The sequence below is a fragment of the Psammomys obesus genome, unplaced genomic scaffold, assembly GCF_907164565.1.
Source record: "Psammomys obesus unplaced genomic scaffold, mPsaObe1.curated_primary_1811, whole genome shotgun sequence".
NCBI classification, from domain to species: domain Eukaryota; kingdom Metazoa; phylum Chordata; class Mammalia; order Rodentia; family Muridae; genus Psammomys; species Psammomys obesus.
This window is the reverse complement of record NW_026592890.1, coordinates 20,937,062-20,957,699: the sequence shown is the minus strand read 5'-3', so window position 1 is coordinate 20,957,699 and position 20,638 is coordinate 20,937,062. Positions and strand designations below refer to the sequence as shown.

Below are 20,638 nucleotides of genomic sequence, written 5' to 3'. Positions count from 1 at the left end.
TCGCACTAGGTTCCTGTGTCGCTTCAAAACTCAGAGAGTCCCTCTGTCCCTGGCGTTGCATGTCTCAGAGCTGCTCTGACATTGAGCATCTCAAGCACCTAGAACTTTTCATTTGGGAGAAGATTTGTGGTGAACACAACAAATTCTCTTTCCACTTTTGGCCTTGCCGTGTCGAACGCAGAGCCTCGGGAATGCTGGCCAAGTACCTCACACCCCCGAGCCACGCACTATCCCCTGTGGTAAACGTTTAAGGAGAGCCTCGGCTAGCACACTGGCTCGCAGAGGGCAGCGTGCTGCTCTTTGTGTTCCCGTGCCTGTCACAGGCATCTTACTCGTTGCGTCATCACACCGTGGAGCTCTGCTGTCTCCGGCCTATTGGCAAGAGTCTGGGTTTACACTCGCGCAGCACAGTGGACGCAGGTGTGCTCAGGGTTTGACGGGGCTTTCTGCCCTGTTCCTGACAGTCACTTCCCATTGTCAGAGCGAGCGCTTTGTGCGTGAATGGAAAGCATCCTCACAGTGTGTTATAAAATGAGAAGTAAGTAGTTTTGGAACAACTCGTTCTATGTTCGGTTCAGTCTTGCATGACTGAAGTGTATGTCTTCCATGTGTGATTGGAACAGGCTTCCCCGGCTGCTTCTCTGTATGTTACCATGTAGAAGCATGGATTAGCCTGCAGGGTCAGCAGCCACTAATAGTGTTCGTGACCCCTACATCCTAGAGGTGCCTTCTTCCTGGAGGCATAGCGGACAAAAGGACTAAACGAAGGAGAGGGGGAGGGGAAGAGCAAGTTAGCACATGGTAAAGCTCCCTGCTGCCCAAGGTAGGGGATGTTTGTTAAGGAGTCTGTATTTCACTAGACCTGTGCGTTTTGCCTGGGAAGGTGAAGGGCTTGGTGTCAAGTTTTCCAGCAGCCGCTCAACAAAGCCAGTGTCTGTGTACTTTTTAATCCATCCTGGCAGCAGACTGCATCAGAAACGCTTTTTGTTACTGTCTGAGTTGCTGTTACTGTTCAAAGCAACAGGAGGAGCAAGTCTCTGAAAGTCAGATCCAAGAAAATTCACCGTCATCATAAGAATTTGTTTTAGGTGGATTTATTAAATCCTTAGCTGGTTATTATTTTCTTTTCTTTATTACTGTGAAACAACCACATCAGGTTTAATTAGAACCTATCTGCGTAAGTGTTTTCAAAAGAAGCTAAGGTATATTAGCAGTGTTATCTTACGAGACAGATTTGGGAACTTGGCTGAGGAAACTAGCAATGCCTCTCTTCCTTTTTAACAAAATGAAAGAATAGAGAAGTTTAGTCTATCAGTAGCCACAGATTTATAACACTGCCAGTGACTGTTTAAATGCAGAGGTTTCGTATGTTGGGTGCTGTTCCCTGGAAAAGGTAGTCAGGCCCAGGCATTGAAACACAAAGATCTGAGATGACCTGAGGACCCCAGGGCCACATCAGGGAAAGATGTATTGTGATTGGAGATGTTCCCGGCTAGGGGCTAGGAGAAGCCCTCTCGTGGCTGGAGACTGGGGAGGGGCAGGCATGAGGTGTGAGTGTTTTTATAATCCCCGACCTTCTTACTGCCTCCTGCCATTCCAAGCATGCTTCTGCTTTTTCACTGCTGTGAGATTCCTTAATTTCACAGTCAATTCAAGAAGCTAAGCCTCGAGTCCTCGGTATTCTGCGTGGTGACGGCGCCTCTGGGCCATGTCATCAGCGGATGGAATTGTGTGCTGTGGTTGAGCGGGCATAACAAAGAAATGGAGCGTCACCAGAATGCACTTTCTGGCTTCTCAGACTCTCATTGTGGTTCAGCCAGCTGAGAGATTGGTTTTTTTTCCCCTCAGACTAAAATGAAAGAAAAGAAAAAAATCATAGACCTGAAAATGGACCAGTAGCTGAATATACCCTAACTATTCTCTTTCCTCAACATTTTCACACTTTATAAAAGACAAAATAAATTAGAAGAAGCCAAGTATCCATATTCAATGAGCTGGTGCAGCCTTGCGTGGTGAGGATCCTAAGCATCCGGCCTTGCTGTTACTGCCTGCACCGTCCTGTGCACTGTCCTTTCTGCGGTGGCACTCACTTTCCCTTTCATGCCTAAGACACATCACTTCTTATCACACTGGGAACATAGAGCCCTCAGTGTGTAAATACCAAGGTAGCCTTCAGCATTTAGCCAGCGCTCTTGGATAACCGTGTTTATTCCGTAGCAGTAGAGAACCTTCTGTGGCATATAATGCCCGCCACTGGAATTTCCTCCTAGCCAGTTTGATAATTATGTTTTAAAAGCGAGCTAAGTCTGAACGTGGTGTCAGCACTTAGACAGGAGTGCTGTTTGAGGCTAGCCTTCATCCTTTCTCAACAGCATCAACACAACAAACAACAAAAATATCCCAAACTGTTTTTCAGTCTAAACGAAGCACTGGGAAAAGTAAATCAAAATGATCACGGCTTGAAGGCCACAGGAGAGCATACAGGGGGCCTAGTCTTGTCAAGGATTCCCACCTCTTCTGTTGGACAGCCAGCATGACTTCATGGTCTCGTGGCTGCTGGGCATTTGGCCACATTATAGCCATTCTTTAGCCCATCCCAGCTAGGGCTGTGTACGGGAACAAGGCACATGTTACATCTGTTAGCATGTTATGGGTGAAGAGTAAGGCCTACTTGCAAGGAGGTTTGAGATGTAGTTTAAATCCTAGGCGGAGATATGGGAAGACACCTAACAGCAGCTTTCCACAAAAGACAAAAGTAGGAGTCAGCTAGGTATTTGATGTAAGCCCTGAAAAAAAAGGACTGCATGCCTCCTGGCGGCCAGGTACATAAATCTTTCCTTTAGAGTTGGGGGAAAAGACTCACAGAAAATTGAAATTTTCTTGGTTTCTTTGACCCATTCATCATTCAGTAATGAATTGCTTATTAAGTACTGGGTTTGTGTACTTCCTAGAAATATTTTTGGGCTGTTGTTTTAAGTTTTATTATATTGTAGTCAGGTAGGATTCACAGAGCTGCTAAAGTTTTTTCTAAATTTAAGGGTGTGTGTGTGTGTGTGTGTGTGTGTGTGTGTGTGTGTGTGTGTATGTGTCCCAGAGGAACTTCCAGTGTCCTGCCAAGTAGAATGTGGATTCTTTGGTGTTTTGGTGGAATATTCCGTAGATAGCTATTAGGTGTATTTGATATATGACGATAATTAACTCTGACGTTTCTCTGTTTTTGTCCAGATGACCTGTTTAGTGGGGTGTTAGCATCACCTGCTGGTACTGAGTTAGACTTGGGTTGTGTCTTTAATCTCAGCAGCATGTTTTTTGTATGGAAGTGGGCATTCCAGAGTTTGGGACCCTTCTGTTTAGGATTGCAATGTCTTCTTGGTTAATTGTCTTCTTGATCAGGATGAATTTCCTTTATCTCTTCTGATTAGTTTTGGTATTTTGTTAGGTATTAGAATAGCGGTGCCTCCTTGCTTCCTGGTCTCCTTGGAGTGTTTTTTGGTTTTTGTTGTTGTTGTTGTTTGTTTGTTTGTTTGTTTTATTTTGCTTTGTTTTTTTCCTTAAGGTTGTATCTGGTTTTAAAAGTAGGATCATTGACATCAGTGATCACACACTACAAAGTCAAAAGCACTCTGTGTGCATATGTATATGTTCGTGTTTGTGTTGGGCGTGTGCATACGAGTGACATGCGAATGTATATATGTATGGAGGCCAGACACCAGGGCGCAGTCACATTCCACGTTAGCCTTGAGGCAGGGTTTTCCCATGAACCTGGAGCTCATCGATTCAGCTAGGCTAGCCCACCAGTGTCTCGTGGATCTGCTGACTGCTGCCCCAATCCCACCTCAGTGCTGGAATTAGATACAGGACAGCGTCTGGCTTTTAGGGGGATGTTGGAAATGGAAACTGAGATCCTCATGCTTACATAGCAGGTACTTTCAAGTGAGTTATCTCCCCATGGGAGTTTCTGAGGTTAGAGATGAGTTCTGAAGGATTGTCTGGGTCAGTGATGAAGCAAGGGAAGCCAGTGCCCAGAGGGTTCTTTGGGCATCTGACTTTGTGCCAGAACCTGATTCTTGCCTAAGATAACCAACTCCCACTTTCCCTCTAGCCTGTGAAGGGTGTGGACATGGTTCCTCCTTGGATGGGGGCCTATGGTATGGAGGGGGCCTATGGCACGGAGGGGGCCTATGGCACATGAGCCTGCAGGCTGAGGCTGAGCCTCTAGTTTCACAGCTGCCCCTTTGGCTTTCCCTGCATAGTATGTGTGTTTCCTTGTGGAGTCTGGCCCTGAGGACAGAGCTATGGCTTTTTTGTCAGGGTGTGGTTTGACAGTCACAGTGTGGAGGATCTTAGTCTCTGAATGGCTGTGCTGAGAGGAGGTGGTGCCTGGTGAAGGCCTGAGACAGTGAGGAAGATGCCTGCCTTTGGAAGGGATTAAGGCAGCACTCCTGAGGGGTCCCCACACATGCTCTTGTCACTGTGGTGAGTCTGTCATAGGCTGAAGCAAGGAGGCTACTCTGGCTTGGGCTTCTAGCCTCTGAGGCTAAGAGAAACAAGCTTCTTATTTTACTGCCTCTGATATTTTGTTACAACAGGGAGAGCTATAGATGCTTTCTAGTTACCTGTGTTTAGAGTTGGTCTGACGGTGCCAGCTCCTCACATGAGAGGAGATTAAAGTCCAGGCTGTGTAAGCACCTTAACCAAGGCAACATCAGGGCTCGAAGCTGCAGACCTGTGCAAATCCTTCATCGGCATCATTGTAAGTTAGCTGTTCTCTCAAAGTGCACCTTTGGTGTTTGTTTCTTCACCTCTCCAATAATTCAGAGGGGGGAAAAGGACCAATGGGAGTCTCCTAAATTGTCACTCTTGCCTCTATGCCTCTAAAACTCTTTCTGTGCCCAGGATCTGATAAGTACTTCATAAATTCTTATGGAACTTATTAAATAATAGAAATACTCTGTGTGTGCAGGGTGCAGAACCCTATAAATTTACATTCGTAAATACATTATTTATGACATAGACCATTTTAAGTGACAGATACTTTGTGGTATTTTCTTTCTTTTTCTGTGTGTGTATATGTATGTGTGTGTGTATGGAATTCTCCACTTAATACTTCAGAGCCTTGGTTGCCTGTGAGTGGAGACTCCTGTAGAAATGAGCAAGCATTTTCTATCTTCTGAGGGTGGCACACTTGGGGATGGCTGGAGTCAGCAGCACTGGCTTCAGTGCTGCCTTGAGGTGTCCTCCAGTGCTGCTGTGATCCGCAGGCTTAGACCCTGCTCCTGGGGCTGCTGCCAGGGCAACTTGTTCCCGTAGCTCATAGATAGGTGTTGGCTGAGGATGGAGGCCTCTGCTCTTCAACACATGGGTGTCTTCCCTGGTCTACTCAATTATTTTCCACCTCAAAGCACAGGCTTTAGTATTACAGGTATAACAAAGCCAATATGCCAAAAGCTGATTGCCCATGAAAACATAGGCTTTACACTTTAGTAGAGCAGTTGCCTGGTATGCACGAGGCTCGGAGCTTGATTCCTAGTGAGTTTCAGAGGTTTGGTCCATTATCTTTATGGTGGGGACCATCAGCATACAGGCAGACCCGGTGCTGGAAAAGGAGCTGAGAGTTCTACATCCTGATCTCAATGTTCTTGTTTGGCTGCTCATGTGAACAGAGACCTCACTAGCTTGCTGTTTGTATATGTGTGGCTTACACAGCACACTCACACTTGTGGAGAGTTTTATTTACGTTTTTAAATCTTGATCACCACATGGAAGCTTGCACCAGTTTAAAATATGTTCAAGAATGAAAGGAAATGGTGTGTTACTTTTGTCATTTTTCTCTCTGCTCGTGTTGAGGTGCAGAAAAAAATAATGGGCACAGGTTGTGGACACTAACCCGGGACATTGGCTCCTGTCACAGTGAGTGTGGGGAGCAGCTTCTGCAGGCAGACAGGCAGCCTCTCTGCCTCCACCTTGCAGGCAGGTATCCACTCTGGTGTCTGTCCCCATAGCTCTGCCTTCTAATAAGTGACATCAGGCAAAGCATTAAGAACAACACAGGAACACAGGCCATCTAGAAACAGGATCTGACTGACAAAACCTTGGGTCTTCTCTTCATTGAGAAGGCTGGTCTGGCACAGCTGGGGTGGCCCTGCCTGCTTTCCTGTCAGGATTCCCAGGAGGACACTGTGGTGGCCATCTGTGCAACTGCATTTGGCCTCCTACTGTACTCTGTCTTTTAGGGTAAGATGAGAGAAGAGATGATAGGAACCTAATGTGGGTTCCTAACCTACTGTGTAGTTTCTCCCCTCTCTCTCCTTCCTCTCTGCCTTGCCTGAAGTTACATGGATGGGTGGATGGCAGGGTGAGTATAAATATCCCCAGTGTTGGGGATATTCCATTACCTCCCTGGAGGAAGAACCATGATGAGCATAACTGACATTGGGCTGTGATGAGGGATGAAAAGTTTCCATCTCCAGACTCGTAATGCTTTGATTATATCATGTACTCTGTGCTTAGAGAAGCGGACTTGCTCATTCCAGCTCATGCCTGGTGGTGAGCAGAATGTACACGGCAGCACAGATGTCCTGTCCCAGCTGTATCCGTGGAAGGCCGTGTGAGAGCCTTTGCTGGGCAGTCCGTGTCTTCCATGGGTTTGCATTTGTTCTTAGAGCCTCAGCTTTTGATATTTATGAACAATGGAGTATGAGCTGTATGCTCAGCGCCTGTCTTCCCCTCACCATAACCACGTGTCATCTTCCTGCCGTGGTTCATGCTCACTTTTAGCACAAGCCATGTGACTTCATTCCACTATAAAAGTTCTCTCATTATTCCCGCCCTTGGGAGGACATTCCTGAGCAAAAGACAGGCAGAGGGCACCAGCTGTCATTGGCAATACAATGTGGATGGTGCACATGTACCAGTCTCTGTGCCCGTGGGCTCTGCATTGTCTCATTTCTTTGGAGGAGCGCCTCAGGGTGAGTTCTTCTGAGACACGGGGCCACCTCCTCTAATCAGCCTCTCACAATCAAATCTTGGATGCCTTGGCATGGTTCTTTTAGATCATCATGTTGTTGATGTCAAACACTGGGGCTTTATTAAGACCCTAGAGACAGTTTCTTTTTTGCCTTGGTTAATGTTTCGAAAGAAAGACTCGTACATCATCTACTCGGGCTGCACTGGTAAGTATGCCCAAGTTGATTCTGAAAAGCAGGAGATCATCTCTCTACTAGAGCCTGCTCAGTTAAGTCAGAAATGACACCAAGTCCTCCCCACCTCAGCTGGATACATCTATAAGTTTGTGTGTTGGAGTATGTATGAGTGTGCTTGGAAGCATGTTTTAAAACAGGATATGATTTTGATCTTAGTTCAAGTAGTAGATGATTCTGAGGTTGTACCTTTAAAGGAAAATCATTTAGGATACAAGTGGAAAAATCATTTTATGCATGCATGCCGTGTGAACATGGACCCTCAACTTGTCTGTGTTTTATTATATGAGCCATGTCTATCCATTCCAAAGTTTAGTGTGCGTATAGCTGATTTAAATATTTGGAAAGGACTGTGATAACGCACATATAATATGACTTGTTGGTGGCATGATCCTCGGGGATCTGTGGGTCCGGTTGTGTTGGAAATGCTGGCTCTGCAACTTGCTCCAAAGCCTCAACGGTAGGAGCAATGGCAGAGTATTCCAGGCATTGCTGAAATCTATAGCAGTAGGCTAGGTAATAGGGAAGACTGCTGGAGGAGAACAGTAGAGTTACAATCACATTGCAGGGAAGATTATAAGGCATGGAGAAGCCTCAGGACTGAGCCCCCAGTATGGATACCTATCATAGTTTGAATGAGAATGGTCTCCTTAGGCTCCTATTTGAAAGCAAGGACCCAGTTAGTGGAACTATGTGGGAAGGATTAGCAGGTATGGCCTTGTGAGAGGAGGTGTGTCACTGGGAATGGGCATTGTGGTCTCTGCTTAGCTCTCTCTCTCTCTCTCTCTCTCTCTCTCTCTCTCTCTCTGCCTCGTGGTTGCTGTCTCAGCGTGGAAGTCCTCAGCTGATGCTCCAACACCAGGCCTGGCCACCTGCTGCCATGTTCCCCACCATGGTTGTCATGAACTCTAACCCTCTGGAACCAGGAGACCCAAGTCAGACAGTTTCTTTTATGTTGCCTTGACCACGGTGTTTTGTCAGGGCAATAGGAAAGTAACTAAGACAACAGCTTCTGTGGGTTGATTGGATGAGGAAAGGGCAGCGAAGGAAGAGAGGGAGGGAAGGAAAATGCTGACTTGGTGGATGAAGAGGCAGAAGAAAGAAGAGAGTGGCAGAGCGTACTCTCCACTCTTAGGTGCAGAGCTGGAGGAAGATAGGGTTTAGTGGGGCTTGTGGCATCGTCTCCTAATGGGCAGGAGTTGGCAGTGCTGTCAGCACTTCCGCTCCGCCTCATTTCTAACAGTTCTGTAGTAACGCTGCAGGAGGAAAAGCTTAACAGTTTTTAAGGAAAACCCCCTTTGGTAGCTGTGCCCTACAGCAGCTTTCTGGTCTTCATACTCTTATTTCTCCAGGTTCTCTTCAAATGCGTCATTTGTTTTTGAAGAATAATTGGCATAGCTGTGCCAAGAAAACTTATTTATAAATGAGATAACTTTTTTCTTCTCACAAGGTTTTCTGTAGCCAGTGGTCTGAGTTCAAAGTTAAGGAGACGTGTGAAAAATATTATACTGAGACTCCAGCCAGAAACCACTTGTTCATTACAAGCCACTCCAGGATGTCAGGGCCTTAAAGCTAGAGACTATTTATTTTGGCAGCACCGGGCATTGAGCCCAGGGCCTTGTGCATCTTAAGCAAGTACACTTCCCTAAGGAGCTGCCCATGCTCATGTATGTCCATCCTGCTGTCAGACCTCATCTCCGCAGCCCCGCATGCTAAGAGCTGTGTGCAGGGCCTTCCCACCCAAGCATTGCTTCTCCCTGTGGCACCGAGGCGTAGGGTTTGGCCTCTATGGTGGCCTTTAATCCTTTTGTCCAGGAGTGACATCTCCTACGTGTCACATATAACACAGGCTCAGACCTTAAGAATGGGCAGAATGGAGAGCCAGTCCTATGCTGTTTTGTAGGATGCGGTGACTTCCTAACTAGTAGCCTGTCTCTTACAGTTGTGTTCACCTGCTAGTTTTCCAGCCTTGAGTGTCCACAGGCCCCCACAAGCCTGGCTCTGCTCCTCTCTCTGCTTCCTCTTCTGCCACCCTCCCTCTCGTCCATTAGAGTGCAGCCATCCTGGCCACCTTGTTTTGCTCATACATGCGTGCCACCTCCACACCACGCTTCCCTGGTCACTCAGTCACTTCCTTTGTCAGTGTGTCCACAGCAGCCCTTCCTCCCTGGGTCCCGTTTTCATCATCTCTTCAAAGCCCTCCCTGTGAGCTGACTTCGCATTTTCACACTTCTTTCCTCCCTGTGGAATGCAGTTTCGCCCACTGCTGCATGCTCAGAACACAGAACAGATGTGCATAGAGGCTTGGCTGAATGAAAACAGCCGTGACAGGTGATGGGCTGTAAAATAGGCTCATTGCCAGAAACCTGGAAACCCAGGGCTGTTCTCATCTGCAACATCTCTCTTGTATCAAATCCCTGTTCTGGTCTTGTCCGCTCGGAACAGACTGAAGACGGAAGCAAGCATTTGCTGCAGTTTTACTGTAGAATTGTTTTTGTAAGATCTAGTCTTTAGGAATTATTTCTGTCGTACCCTATTACCAAAGCAGGAAAAGCACTGCCTTGCTTTAAGAGAATGAGAACAAGATTTTCTTTATGATTCTAGGCATTGTTTGTGTTTCTTCAAAAATGCCCTTCTTTGTGGCTTTATTCTAAACGAGGCCCCAGGGTCACCCCACAAAAGGACCTGTAGGGTGCTGAGTGGGAATGGTGGAAGAGCTGCTGAAGCAGATAATCCTTTCAGAGACCCTTTTTAAGCACTGAGCCTTTACCTGGCAGCATTGGTCATGCTGAGTTGTCTAGCAGTTTAATGGGAGTGAGAAGGAGTTATCAGGTAGTTCCTAAGGAGCCCAGAGGAGAATTATCGAGGACTACTTTGGAAGGGGGCATCCTAGAAAGTTGTTCCAAAGAGAGCAGCCTGCCTAGCAGGGAAACAAGAATACAGCCAGCACCAATGATAGGGAAGCAGCCCCAGTCCAGGCCCGACAGGCTGCCTCTGCCCCTGCAGGACTCGCATGGCCTGTGTGGATTGCAAATGGGGTCATCTTCCTTACGGGTCATCTTCCTTACGGGTGCTCAGATAGCTGCAGAGATGTGAAGGCTGGCATGGGCATGGTGGTCACTGAACCCATGGGCACAGTTGCAGTTGTGTGTAAGGAGGGAAGGGAGGGAAGTCTCAAAGGGCACCAATATTTAAGGTACCGGGAAGAAAGAGAACTTGCATTGTGGAAGCCAGAGAGAAGAGGTTCAAGGTGGGGTGGTCTGATGGAGGAGAGCAGTGACAGAGACAGCAGTTACTCCAATCCTTGCCAGCCTTGGCCATGAGTATTTGGCCACACGTGGAACCATTGAGTGTTGGGGAGCAGAGGATGGGAGGAGCACTGTAGGTGGGGTTGCTGAGCCACTTGCTTCCAGTGGAGCCCAGGCTTTGTGCGGTAACTGTCAGGAATGTTCTATGAAACTCACTCAGTGGAGTTTTTGGTACAGTGTGTGTTAGCTTTACAGGCAGCTTTTCTGCACATCCCTGATGCTCTGTCTGTCATCAGTACAGCGTTCGATGTTCCATTCATGACTCCCATGAATACACTTACATTATTCATCTTCTGCTTTTCATTTCCTTGATTACCGCTGATGATAAAAAAAAAAAAAAAAAAAAAAAAGAAGGCTGTGTGATTAAAAGTATATTTTTCGGTGCTTAGGAACATTTCAAAGCAATACACAAACCTTTTCATCATGCTGGCTCTCAGGGTAAGAGTACAGTTTCACCCGTGACATCTCCAGGCACAGATACAAAGGGACACTTCACACAGCCCAATTTAGAATATAAATCAGAAAGGATTTGTTCCCATATCCTCCCAGCAGGAATTCTGGACTTTGTGGTCTGCCGAGCTCCTCCAGACACCCTCTTTTTCCTCCCCCCTGGTGATCTGCCTCTGCATCTCTAGACAGTCCTTCCTAATTGACAACAGCTCTGCAGACTGCCCACGTTTCTCACTGGGGAACTGCACAGTACAGTGGTGCCCCTGGGCTCCAGAGGTGCTTCCTTGAGTAACTCGAAGCCATCCATCATGGACTCCTCTCCTCTGACTCAGCTGGAGAATCGATTTTGATGGTTTGTGTCATCCAAGAGATTCAGATCAGAAGATCATAGCAGCCTTGGGTTTGTCTAGCACCAGATTCACCCCGTGGGAATCTGGCCATTTGTTTTCTGCAGGGAAAACTACTTTGTGTATACTTGCCCCGCCCCTCGGGGTCTCACGATAAGTATGAGGTTTATGTTGAATGTGCAAATAAAATAATAGTCATTGGACATTACGCTGGGGTTAGATTTCTAGTACATTTGACAGAGCCACTCTTTTCCGTAGTCCTTTTTAACCCCCCCCATGCTGCCTTGAGTTGCACAGACCCTGTTCCCGTTTCCTCACTAACATCTGCTCCCTTCAACAGTTCCCCCTCTTAACTACCACCCACAAAAATTTAAAGCCACACATTTCCCTCTAGTCTGTAATTGAACATTCTACTCAGGGCATTTGGGTATTTATTTTGTTTTTCTAATACAGTAAATAAGTGTTCTGCTACAGTTCTGAGTTAATGAGAATTTGAACTGAATTTCAATATCTTTGTTGAACTTTTATGACACAGGTGCAGTCTCTTGCAATAAATTACCAGAGTTAAACAGTTTAAGATCCATAAAGCTCTCTGCCCTGGCGTTGCTAAATTAATAGATTAACAGCTACACATAAGGAAAATGTCAGATGTTAAATATTTTTTACTAGTAATAGGCTGGGAATGTGTGACCTTAAAAAGCTTATATAATCTCTTACGTCCCTCAGCCAGAGCTAATTTTATTACTTTCCAGGCTGCAAAGCATTTAGTGGCCAGATTCTAGGCTACTGTTTGTGTGTGGTGTGTGTGTGTGTTTAATGAAAGGCCATTTAAAATACTTACACTGCTTAATTGAAAAAGGGCCCAGTTGGGAAACTCATCTCTGCATTTACCTAGTGTGTGGTTTCTAAGCACAGACTCTTCTACGTACACGCTGAATGCAGAGGCAGACAGACACACAGCCTTGGAAAAGGTACAGGACCACCACCAAGGTCTCAGGAGCAGCCCCTTGAGTGTCCAGGGAGTGGCCAATTCGCTGTTTACAGTAGCTAAGATCATGGAGTATGGGGCCAGAAACCCCATCTAGACCTCAGCCCCATCATTTACAGGATGTGTGGCTTGGGCCAGTTCATTTTCTTGTCCATTTGCTTTTGCTTTTCTCTTGTAGTCCATTCCTTGTTCTTTGAGACAGAATCATGCTGTGTAGCCCAGGCTGTTCTTAAACTGACACTCTTCCTCTCTGACCTGGGATTACAGGCGTTAGTTACCTTTTACCTCTATGGGTCAGAATAGCCAGACTGGAATGGGCAGATCCATAGCATAGACCTCCTGTGGCTTAAAAGGAGAGCATCTTCAAGTCCTTAAACTGACACGTGGCCCACCACAAGGGTGTCACATATATCCGGTAAGCCAGTGTACATTTTAGCAGAATTACAAATGAAGGAAAGCCTGTTGGGAAAAACAGAAACTGATGGGCAGTTTGGTGTTGCCTTTTATTTTGTGGTGTGTATGGGTTGAGCGGGTGACAGAGAACAACTTGTAGGAGTTGTCTCTTTAGCTTGTCTCATATTGACATAAAACCATCTAACACAACATGGGTCCCTGGGATTGAACTCAGGTCATCAGGATTGGCAGCAGGCGCTTTACCTGCTGAGCCATCTTGGGTTTGATTAGCTTGCATAAGAATGCACTGTCACTAGGTTCTGATTTGTCTGTTTTCTTACGGTCTTGGGTAATTTTAACACTTTCAGGTAAAGAATAACTTTCTAACAAGCTCCAAAATGGAGTGAATGGTCGTTGCAGTATTTGAAGTTTCTGTCTCTGGTTTATTAGAAATATTCAAGCAAAGAATATCCCTGCCTGATCGGTAGCTTTGAAGTGCCTGCAGCTGGACTGGGGGGGGGGGGGGGGGGGGCGAAGATCAATATAATGAGCTGCGGGGGGTGGATGGGTGTTTGGTCAGTTGTAATTTCCTTTGTAAAGGAATGTGGCATTGGATTCATTCGGCTTTGAAGGTATGCATTAGCTGCTTTTCTAGACAGGGCATTGATGCCAGGAAGGCTTCACCAAGGGCAAAGGCAGACTAGTCTTGGCTCTGAGGGGATTGGAAATATGTCTGTAATGGGAAGTCACCCACATTAAAGGAGAGGCTGGGCGGGGGGCTGGAGAGATGGTTCAGTGGTTACGTGCACCTGCTGCTGCTCTTCCAGGGGCCAAGTCTGATTCCTGACACCCATATCAGTTAGCTCACAACTGCCCATGACTCTAGCTTGGTGGGCAGGGAATCCAACACCCTCCTCTCTCTCAAATTAAAAAAAAAAAAAGAAAAAATTAAGGAAGAGCCTCAGAGGTAAATCCAGGTATAGGTCCTCAGAGTCTGAAAGTAGGAGTCCTGTTGGAAGGCCAGGCTGCCATGCCAAGGGGCAGGAATGGTTTGAGCCCCAGGAACAAGCTGGCCTGGGTGGTTTTAGATTAGAACATTCATTCAGTGTACAATTCTCCCTCTGTCGTTCCCTCAGCAGATACTGATTGATGGCAAATGGTGCCCGGCTCATAACCCTGGATGATAGGTGCAGCCTTCTGGTCTCAGACATGAGCAGACAGCATACCTGCACTCAGTGAGCAGACTAAACCCCGTCCCAGTGGCAGGATCCTGGCAATGTCTGTCTGTTCCCCGTAGACGGTGTTTCCTTTGGCCTCTGCTTGGAGGTGGGGACATCCTTGCCCTTGATGAAAATGTCTGGTCACACTCTCGCTGATCACAGTGAGATGGCGGCAGTGGGACTTTCTGTTCTATAATTGTGTCACATAATCACTGTAGTCTTCCTGGGCTTTTAAACCCAACTGCCTCTGAGATCCAGGTGACCCACAAAGGTGCCACCCGCTAGGTCGAGGTTGCCTCCAGCACCACCTTTCTCTCCTGTGCTAAGAGTTTGCCTTCTGCTTCAGGGCTTACCCCACAAAATGAGACAGGAAGAGACTCACCACTATGCCTAGAAATCTGTGGCCACCTAACGGAGGTAATGAGTGTAGCACCCACATACACATCGTTGGCGCCTCATAATGAAAACAGTCTGTTATATAGCCCGACACTGCTGTATTGAGGTTCCCTGCAGGAATTAAAATGCCTCCAGTATTGTGAGAATGCCCGTTCACCCCTTAAAACCCCAGGGCAGTCTTTGCCTGGATATCTTTTGCCCCAGGGTGACTCTTAAACTCCACCCCCTTTCCCAAAAGCAAATACTTGAAGAACAGATAGGATTACAACCTTCTAGTGCAGGCTAGTATTTTCATGGTATTAAATATACAGCTACTTTTCAGAACATGGTTTCAAGCATGCAGAATTGGAAATTATTTTAAATTTAATTCTCATCTGCTTAGTCTGTTTTCTGTAACTGAAACAAAATACACCTAAGGTTGGCTTATCAGTAAGGAATTGTTTATTCAGCCCATGCTTCTAGAAGGTAGCTGGGAAGCCTGAGGCCTGGCTGTAGCTAGGGTTTTCTTGCTGTGTCATAACATGGCAGAGGGTGGACAGACAAGACAGCAGGCAGGTGTCTGTCCATCTCTTCTGAAGCCAGTAGTTCACCTCTGGTGACCTATTTATTAACATCCTCTCCCTTACCCCTCCCTAGGCATCACCTTCAGATCCCATCAACATAGGAATCTGGGAGGTGAGCATGGTGACTCACGCCTTTAGCCCCAGCACTTGGGAGGTGGATCTCTGAGCTTGAGGCCAGCATGGTCTGCAGAGTGAGTTCCAGGACAGCCAGGCTACACAGAAACCCTGTCTCAAACAACCGGATGGATGGATGGACAGATAGAGAGAATAAAGCCTTAATTGTTTTTTGTTTTTTTTTTTAATACTATTGAAACTTTTACTGGAAGGACGTGGCCATATTCTGTGGTGTTTTCCTTGTTTAATAATTGGCTGTCTGGAGCAGGGTGGGCTTCCTGGGAGTCACTCTACCTCAGTGATCACCATCTCCGTGTCAGATACAGCTTTTAAAGTGCTTCATCGAGTCTCCACTTTCAGGGTATAATGACAACAAAGCAAGCAAGAGTGTCTCTAACACAGGGACATTTGTGCTAGGAGTGCCCCAGAGGTTGTCAGTCACTATGTTGAAAGGAGAGAGATGCTTTGGTCCAGCCCACACCTGTTCAGACATTTGCAGCATTTTCATAGCTGTGAGACGTTTACAGGCATGAACAGGTTGGAAGGGCTTGGTGAGGGGATCGAGGAAGCTGTGGGCAGAGGTGAGCAGCTGACAGCCGGTGGTGATGCTTAGCAGCAGTCTGTTTTCTTGGATTTTACCTTGGTGCTTGTCAGATGAGGGGATGAAGTGTTGTGCTGACCTCAGAGGCCTGACGCACTTTAAAGTCCCAGGATTATCTAGTCAGATTCCTTGACCTTTGCCCTGTGAGGCTTCCCGTCACAGAGTTTGGAGCCAGTATGGAGCCCCCTCCCGGGATGTGGCTGATCTTCATGTTTGTCATTGTAACTGGTCCTGGCCACTTCCACCAGCTGGGCTCCTTTGATTTCTATGTCAGCTTTTGTGGAGGTGACAGTCACACAGGTCTTCTATGGCCTATATGGCCAGGGTCTGGTCCTCCACAAAGTGCACTATTAAACCCCATCTTTTCTCACCTCAGCATTAGTCATTGCTCAAAGGACAGGTGGCTTCTTACTAGGGACATTATCTTTGCGAAGTTATCTTTTCAGCCCTGCCTAAGAGCACCTGCTGTGTCTCTGCTATGTCTTGTCTTGGCACTGTGAACAAGCCCAGGCAGCTGAGCAGCTTAACAACCCCTACTCTGCCGTTGAGGGGCATCTGGGTTGTTTCCAGGTTCTGGCTATTATGAATAAAGCTGCTATGAACATGGTTGAACAAATGTCCTTCTTGTATACTTGAGCATATTTTGGACATATGCCTAGGAGTGGTATAGCTGGATCTTGAGGAAGCGCTATTCCTAATTGTCTGAGAAAGCACCAGATTGATTTCCAAAGTGGTTGTACAAGTTTACATTCCCACCAGCAATGGAGGAGGGTCCGTGGACTTGGAGAGGGGCATAGGAGGAGATGAGGGAGGGAAGGTGGATTTGAGAGGGTATGAGGGAGGGGGTACAGCTGGGATACAAAATGAATAAGCTGTAATTAATGTAAGAAATAAAAATTTAATTAAAAAAAAACAGTCGCTACTCAAGGTCTGAATAAACTAGATAATTATTCCTGGGCCAGCTGAGCTGTGTACTCTGTGCTGGATAATCAGTTCTGGGTCTGGGTAAGCTAGGTACTCATTCCTGGGTACTCACTTACTCCAGGGTCTGGGTGAGCTGGTTGGTCACAGGAGATACTTTTTGCTGTTAATTGAGTCTGGTTCTTTACATGGCACCTTGATAAAAACAGGGTTGACTAGGAGTCCTAAACTGAGCAAGAAAAGACAAGGATAGCTGGCAGCTAAAGACGGTAGAGACAATTGTGTGTCCCAAGAGCTTTAGAAATGATAACAGTTGCCTAGGAGAGTATCTGAGAAATGCACCAAGCCTGCAGGTCTAGGGACTCCTTAAAATGTTTCTTAGATGCTTAGACCCAGCCACGGAGGATCATAAAATCACGGGTATAGACCTAATGCAGAGTGTTCTGGTGGAGTTTGTGAAGGGAGTTTGTTGGCTTCTCCTAGTCTAGCAAAGTGGCCTCAAAAAGAACCCAATGTATGATGGGAAATGCCTAGACTACCTCTTTTTTGTTCTGTTTTCATTTGGATTTTTCTGTTTTGTTTGTTTTGTGGTTGTTTGCTGTATTTTTTATTGTAGATGTTTTACTTGCAAGTATGTCTGTGCCGTGTGTGTGCCTGGTGCCCTCAGAGGCCAGAAGAGGTTATCAGATCTGGAGCTGGACTTAAAGGCATTGTGAGCTACCACATGGGTGCTGGAAATCAAACCCAGGCTCTCTGGAGAGCAACCAGTGTTCTTAACCACTGAGCCATCTTTCCAGCCCTGACTCCTTTTAATGACAATTTCCAAAATGTTCACAGAGTGAATTGGGCTTCAGTTAAGGCTCGGTTATCAGAAGAAAAGGTGCAATGTGTGTATTTTAAGATAAAAATGGCCTTTTCATGGGGTGTTTTCTTGCCCTTAGACTTTTGGACAGTTTAAAATACTATGATTATAGTTGGAACCATGATTATAGTTGGAACTCTGATTAAGTTGGAACCACCCCAGCTTAAGTCATGGTTAAGTGTCTTCACTGGAAGACATGGGGGTTCGGGGTTTTCATAGCACTGTAGAGGTATGCTTTGGTCCCAGAGCCAGCTGAGATTGAGCTTGGGGGAGGGGAAGCTAAGCAGGGACTTGGGACAGTGCGTGCACATGTCCGTAGCTGCAGGGAACACTAGGTTTCGCAGCTGTTTGCTTTATGAAGAGACACGTCTTTTCCCTTGTCCTGTAGCTGTCATTCTTCTAAGGTGGCTCTTACCCTGTATTTACTGTTTCCTGCCACACAGTCACCCTCTACTAGTGACACCCAGCGTAACTTCACACAGAACTGTTCCCTCTGATCAATTTGAATCTGCAGAGCCCCCCCCCCCATGGTTTCCAAACTGCCAGACTTATTCCACGTCTCAGCAGCATTTCTTTCTATAGTCAGAAATCATAGTTGTTTTTTTTTTTTTAGCAACAAGTTGTTTTTTGTTTTGGGGGGTTTTTTGTTTGTTTGTTTGTTTGGGTTTTTTTTTTAATTTTTAAAAACAAGATGAGTGCTCCCCACTGCCCTAGTTGCTTTCAGTTGCTGTGATAAAGACACCATGACCAAAAGCAGCTTGCGGGTAAAGGGTTTATTTGGCCTCCCCATCATGTTTTCTTACTGAGGGAAACCAGCGCAGGAGCTCAGGACTGGAACGGAAATAGAACCGTGGAGGAAGGCCACTTACCAGCTTGCTCCTTGTGGCTTGCTCAGCCTTTCTTATACCGTCCAGGACCACCCAGCGGTAGCACCACCCATGGTGAGCTGGGCCGCACAATCATGAATCTAGAAAATACTGCAGACCATCTATAGGCAGTCTAATGGAGGTTTTTTGTGTTTTTTTTTTTTTGTTTGTTTGTTTGTTTGTTTTTTGTTTTTTTTCAGATGACCCTAACTTGTGGCAAGTGGGGGGAGTGGGGAGACGAGATCCAACCAGGACAGCCACTCCCCTGTAATACCTGTTCCTGAATCCATTCTGCCCACATTCTCCTCCCTGCTCCCTCTCTTTCCAAGAACTTTGGGGCAGCTTTCTGGTGCAGAGCTGAACCCCCTAAACTTTCTTCTGGTGCAGTGTAACTCTTAAAATCAGAGCGTAGAAACTCGGTTCTCTCTCTTGTGACCTAGGTCAACAGGGTGCTTCAAGCCCAGCTGAGCCAGGCCTCTTCCCAGTGTCAGGAGGGTTAAAAATACATTTGCTCACAGAAAAAGCTATTTGCAGCATTCTGTTTATCTGCTGTTTGTAGCTTATCACTTAGTCTATGGCTTATCGCAGGAGCCGCATTTAGTGTTCCCTTCCTTATCCTTTTCTTTCAATCCTTTATCCCAAAAGTAATGAATATGGAAATGTTGACTGAACTTACCCTAGATGGCCCAGATTTAGAAAAGGTTTATGAGCCTTGATTACCCACACTGAGAAAATGCTTTGTTTAGCCAAGAATAATAGGATTCCATGATGTCCCTCATCAATTCTCTAAGCTAATCTTTTTTGTTCTCACTAACATTTGTTTAATAGTTAGACATAGAAAAATGAAGACATATTGAGTGTCTTGACCTTTAGAGAGGAAGTTGAACGTGAAATTTGTCTTCAAGACAAGAAGTCTTCTTAGATTAAATTGATTGGCAAATCACTGAATGCCTGTTCTCTTTTGTGGCTCCATGAAGGCCCTGAGATGAGCATGCTGGGCACATTGGGTGATTAAAAACTAAGGCTGAGGGAAGATGAACAGCCTGCCCAAAAGCACCTAGCTAGAGATGGGTCAAGAATTCAGGCTCCTCTCTCAGTTTCCAGATTCATGTTATCGGCTCTCAACCATCTCTGTGAAATGAAAACATGGTCTCACTGTCACCTGAGCCCTTCAGCAGAACTAGATTTTCACCGTGATTTTCCTTGAGCAGAGAATTCAGTAACTTTTCTTTTTTCACCTTTAAAACTATGCACATATCTCCCACATCCTGCTGTAACTAAGGATTCTGTTTTCCTTCCTTGTAGGTTTTCTACCCTAGCAAGGATGGCACAAAGATTCCTATGTTTATTGTACATAAAAAAGGCATAAAGCTGGATGGCTCGCATCCTGCTTTCTTATATGGCTACGGTGGCTTCAACATCTCCATCACACCCAACTACAGGTAAGCACGGGACACTTGACGTGTGCTTTCTGCACATAGTGGGGATCTGCTAAATCACCTGTTTCTTGCCTGCTTGGTGTTTCACAGAGGGGCAGGACTTTAGATAACTGCTTGCATTTTTACTTAGTAACTGTAGGGCCATCACAAGCCAGTTTTATGATCACTATTATCATTATCTGATGCCCCCGGTAGGATAGATTGTTCGAGGAGTAGCTGCCGAGTCTACAGCTGCCTGGCTGTAAAAGATAGCAATCCCTTGCAGTCTTACGAAGACGCTCCTGTTCTCAGTGCTTGCCACTGGCATCTGCGTCTCTTCAGAGGAACGCTGTCATAGCTAATGATTGTATTTTCTCAGCAGAGGCCTCAAATGCACTGTGTTAATTTTTCTGAACACTCTAATGCCTCATTCATTTTAAACTGTTCTGTGACTATTTCCCAGATAACAAATGCTTATATCTTCATCTGTGCATTGCTATTGTTTGTTTAAGTAGTTCATCGGGTTCTTTTTTTATTTTTTTTTTAATTTTCAACCTCAATATTTTATTCCTAGTATGAAATGGAATTTGCTTTGAGTGTTTTTCATAAAAGGATTTTCATGCTTGAAGCATCGCCATTAAGCTTACTTCTGAATAGTACCTCATTTGAAATCTGGTTCACAGATTCACCCAGGATCTTTTCTATTTGTGAAGAGATTTGTGGACTGATGATGACTGGGACATACTAGTTCATATCCATCAACCAGCTGTCCTAAACGTGACTACAAGAAAGCTGTTGCCTTGTTTTGGACATTCAATAACTGTAACTGCTCGTTATTTTAGATTTAATGAAGTTGAAAGATGGCCCATGCCCTCAGAATCCTGTAAATGAGACTGGACTATGCCAAAGAGTTGGTTGTTTGTTTTGGTTAGCAGAACAAAGGGAGCTCTTGTATGAAATCATGGTAGAGCAGTATTTCATGATGAGGTTCC

The 20,638-nt window shown here is 45.9% G+C and overlaps 1 protein-coding gene across 1 annotated transcript in view; it reads left to right on the top strand.

The window, feature by feature from the left end:
- Prep (prolyl endopeptidase) overlaps nucleotides 1-20,638 on the top strand; it is a 97,965-nt gene that overhangs the window by 65,695 nt on the left and 11,632 nt on the right. Inside the window, exon 11 of the mRNA XM_055616124.1 lies at nucleotides 19,534-19,670. Within this exon, the coding sequence (XP_055472099.1) occupies nucleotides 19,534-19,670 (137 nt within the window). The remainder of the gene's footprint in view (nucleotides 1-19,533; nucleotides 19,671-20,638) is intronic.